The 4,337-nt window shown below is 32.6% G+C and overlaps 1 protein-coding gene across 1 annotated transcript in view; it reads right to left on the bottom strand.

Moving 5' to 3' along the window:
* The window catches only part of LOC106476507 (clotting factor B-like), a gene marked incomplete at its 3' end in the record, with an annotated part of 5,027 nt that extends 864 nt beyond the window's left edge, over positions 1-4,163 (bottom strand). The window contains exons 1-3 of the mRNA XM_013937164.1: positions 4,147-4,163; positions 3,253-3,422; positions 793-947 (exon numbers count right to left, since the gene is read on the bottom strand). Coding sequence (XP_013792618.1) covers positions 793-947; positions 3,253-3,422; positions 4,147-4,163 — 342 coding nt within the window. The remainder of the gene's footprint in view (positions 1-792; positions 948-3,252; positions 3,423-4,146) is intronic.
* Positions 4,164-4,337: the final 174 nt, after the last annotated feature.

The raw sequence follows: 4,337 nt of genomic DNA, 5'->3' as shown, positions 1-4,337 counted from the left end.
ATTTGCTAAAACATTTTTTTCCATACAGTGTTCTTAAATATTTCGTTAAATTTTCACATGATCATTTTTTGGAGTCATCAATAAAGTTAAATGAATTTTCTAATTTTTTTCCTGGCGGAGAAAAGCAGACATCTAATCGAGTTTATGTAAAGCTGAAATTTGTACTCCTATTGTAATAAGATGAAAATATTCATAGTTTAATGTGGTTTTTATGACGTATATTGGTTTTCAATCCTTTCGGGATTCAAACTTTTCGTTTTTAAGATTGCAATATTGTCCTTTTTTTTTTCTTTAAACTCTATTAAAATAACAAAATTATTATTACTATATTATTATACTATTAATATATTCCTACAATTATTCCACCAGTGGCTCAGCAGTAAATCAGCAGGCTTAAAATGAGGTTTCGATACCCGTGGTGGGCAAAGTACAGATGGAATTGGGTAGCTCTGTGTTTAAAAAAAAAACAACTACCTAGAATCATATTTTTCTGAACAAAATTGTTTGTTAATTCGTTACTTTGTGGGTTATAAATTTATAATAATAATAATATCATCATTTGAGCCACACAAAAATTAAACAAGAATAAGCAAAAAATGTTGTATTTAAGCATTGTTATCACTGTCGGATTTTAGCGTTCTAACTCCATCAACCATGGGACAAATAAAGATATTAAATATAATATAAAAACGTGAACTGAAACGGTACAAGAGTAAATTGAGGACTTTTCCAATCATCGTACACTGGCCCAAGCGGGAGTATTTAGTCACATCGACAACTACGACAACGAACCTCACAAGCATCTCTCCCTCCTTCCTGATACCCAGCACAAATCATGTCATCAGTGATTCCTCGGTTGAGCTTGGAGTATGGCAGTGTTCGATAAGACTTGTTGCGCCGTCCGTTTGTAACCGCCAGTTCACGTAGAACGTCACGTTTTTCATTAGCTAATAAACAAAACAATTGACCATACTTTATTCAACTTACAATAGCAGGTTACTTTTCTGGCCAGCTTATAAAAAGACAGATATAATGAATCGTATTTTATCTATTTAACTTACAATAAATATACCTTAAGAAACCTTCTCCGCTCAGTACTCGACACATAATATTTGTATAAATTCCTGTTAGTTTTTGTTTGAATCTGTTAGACGAGGATCGATACACTAACAAAAATATACATGAACTATATATTTCCGTTCTTTACCAAACATTTCTTACAGTGTGGTCGATATTTGTTAGATGTCATATCTATAAATACAGACAACAGATGTGAGAAGTGTGTTATGAAAAAAACATCAGACACTATACGAGATATTAGAATTTACCCAATAGTTAACACTACTTTGTAGTTACCTTATACAACGTGTAATAAAAACACACTTCATAATTATACTCACTTCATTCTCTATTGCAGGGATTCTCAACTTTTCCTCCATCATTAACCCCCTCGGCTTGATGTATTTCTCCATTTACCCCCCTTACTTCCATACAAAAAATTCATAGCCATCATAAAGGGACAGAAAAACAAGAAGGTCAGAAAAAAAAATATTATTCAGGTTTTGAACAAAAATAGCACACACACACATTCTTAGCATTCTCTCTCACACATTCACACATTTTACAAAATGAAGTTTAATTGAATTATTATTCAATTATCAAGTACATCAATTTTTTACCCCCAAGGGGTAAATTTACCCCTGGTTGACAATCACTGCTTTATTGCATTGTATTTGATGAAATGTATAAATGTTTCAGAAACTTTACCTCATTTCCTCTTGGATTTCATTGTTAAATTTTGTGGGGGGGTTACCTCATTTCCTCTTGGATTTCATTGTTAAATTTTGTGGGGGGGGGGGCTTAAATGTCTCAGTTATTATTCATGAACTTCTAAAAGCATCTGTGCAAAATATTGTACAGCGGTTTTGTTTTTTTTTCTGGGACGAAATAGACTGAGAAGTATAATTTTGTCAGAATGGTCACGTGGTACACTCACTACATGCGCATAATATAATAAGATGATCAACGAATTTTAACGAGACAACTGGATTTTCACCATATCAGAAGTAAGTTTACTGAATGTTGGATTTTCATTTATATCAAGTAATAAGGGTTGCAAGATACTTAAATCTGTCATACTTCTTAAAATATTCCTCTAAACCCCTTCAAAATTTGAATGGTACCAACACTGCAAAGACTGTCTTTAACAATTTACCGACAATTGGAGCTATTGTGTTACCATAGCAACTGTTGCTAAGGGACTGCGTATCTTGCTTTGACGACCTTAGATAAGCAACTTTTTATGCCTCAATCAACTAACCAATGTTTCTTTTGATAATTACAAGAAAAAAAAATCGTCATTTATTTACCTGTCTGTCTTGAACTTACAGTCATCGTAAGTCAATGAATAAAGTATTCTTTTATGGTATTCTTAATAATGTATGTTTGGGTTATATTTCGTTAAATATACTTACAATGATAATGGTCCATTCTTTATTTCCCACTTACATAGCACTGCAAAGGATGTTTGATGATATTTAGATCTAAAGTGTTGAATTTTATAGAAAGTCTTCAGCTTACAAATGACAGCAAAATTATGACGCTAAAAATCAGGTTTCGTGTAGCTTTGTGCTTAACAACGAAGACATCGATCTACTTATTGTACCATAATTTAGAAAATAATGACAAAAGAGCAAACATCAATATAACACTGTCACCTACCTCTTCTAGTAACAGAAGATACATCCACATAACACGTACCTTTTATAATAACAGAAGATACATCAACATAACACTGGCACTAACCTCTTCTAGTAACAGAAGATACATCAACATAACACTGGCACTTACCTTTTATAATAACAGAAGATACATCAACATAACACTGGCACTAACCTCTTCTAGTAACAGAAGATACATCAACATAACACTGGCACTAACCTCTTCTAGTAACAGAAGATACATCAACATAACACTGGCACTTACCTTTTATAATAACAGAAGATACATCAACATAACACTGTCACTGACCTCTTCTAGTAACAGAAGATACGTCAACATAACACAGAAAGTCATCAATATAACACTGGCACTTACCTTTTATAGTAACAGAAGATACATCAACATAACACTGGCACTTAACTTTTATAATAACAGAAGATACATCAACATAACACTAGCACAAACCTCTTCTAGTAACAGAAGATACGTCAACATAACACAGAAAGTCATCAATATAACACTGGCACTTACCTCTTCTAGTAACACCCCAACCAGTAACAACGACCTTCTTATTGTTTAAGTTCGCGTGAGCCTGGTTCAACTCAGGAATACAGACAGGCTGTACTTTGTCATTGTATTCGACTGGTTTAGAGAGTATAATCAAACCAATATCGTGGTAGTATGAACGGTATTTGACCAGGCTTGTTGTTTAAATAATATTATAAACAATGACACTGGACCAGGCTTGTTGTGTGAATAATATTATAAACAATGACAATGGACCAGACTTGTTGTGTGAATAATATTATTAAACAATGACAATGGATCAGGCTTGTTGTGTGAATAATATTATAAACAATGCGATGGACCAGGCTTGTTATGTGAATAATATTATAAACAATGACAATGGTCCAGACTTATTGTGTGAATAATATTATAAACAATGACAATGGTCCAGCCTTGTTGTGTGAATAATATTATAAACAATGACAATGGACCAGCCTTATTGTGTGAATAATATTATAAACAATGACAATGGACCAGGCTTGTTGTGTAAATAATATTATAAACAATGACAATGGACCAGGCTTGTTGTGTGAATAATATTATAAACAATGACAATGGACCAGACTTGTTGTGTGAATAATATTATAAACAATGACAATGGATCAGGCCTGTTGTGTGAATAATATTATAAACAATGACAATGGACCAGACTTGTTATGTGAATAATATTATAAACAATGACAATGGACCAGGCTTGTTGTGTGAATAATATTATAAACAATGACAATGGACCAGGCTTGTTGTGTGAATAATATTACAAACAATGACAATGGATCAGGCTTGTTGTATGAATAATATTATAAACAATGACAATGGATCAAGCTTGTGTGAATAATATTATAAACAATGACAATGGACCAGGCTTCCATTGTCATTGTTTATAATATTATTCACACAACACCAGGCTTGTTGTGTGAATAATATTATAAACAATGACAATAGACCAGGCTTATTGTGTGAATAATATTATAAACAATGACAATGTACCAGACTTATTCTGTGAATAACATTCTAATCAATGACAATGGACCAGGCCTGTTGTGTGAATA

The sequence above is a fragment of the Limulus polyphemus genome, unplaced genomic scaffold (genome assembly GCF_000517525.1).
Source record: "Limulus polyphemus unplaced genomic scaffold, Limulus_polyphemus-2.1.2 Scaffold10751, whole genome shotgun sequence".
In the NCBI taxonomy this organism is placed as follows: domain Eukaryota; kingdom Metazoa; phylum Arthropoda; class Merostomata; order Xiphosura; family Limulidae; genus Limulus; species Limulus polyphemus.
This window is presented reverse-complemented; position numbering and strand designations above follow the sequence as displayed.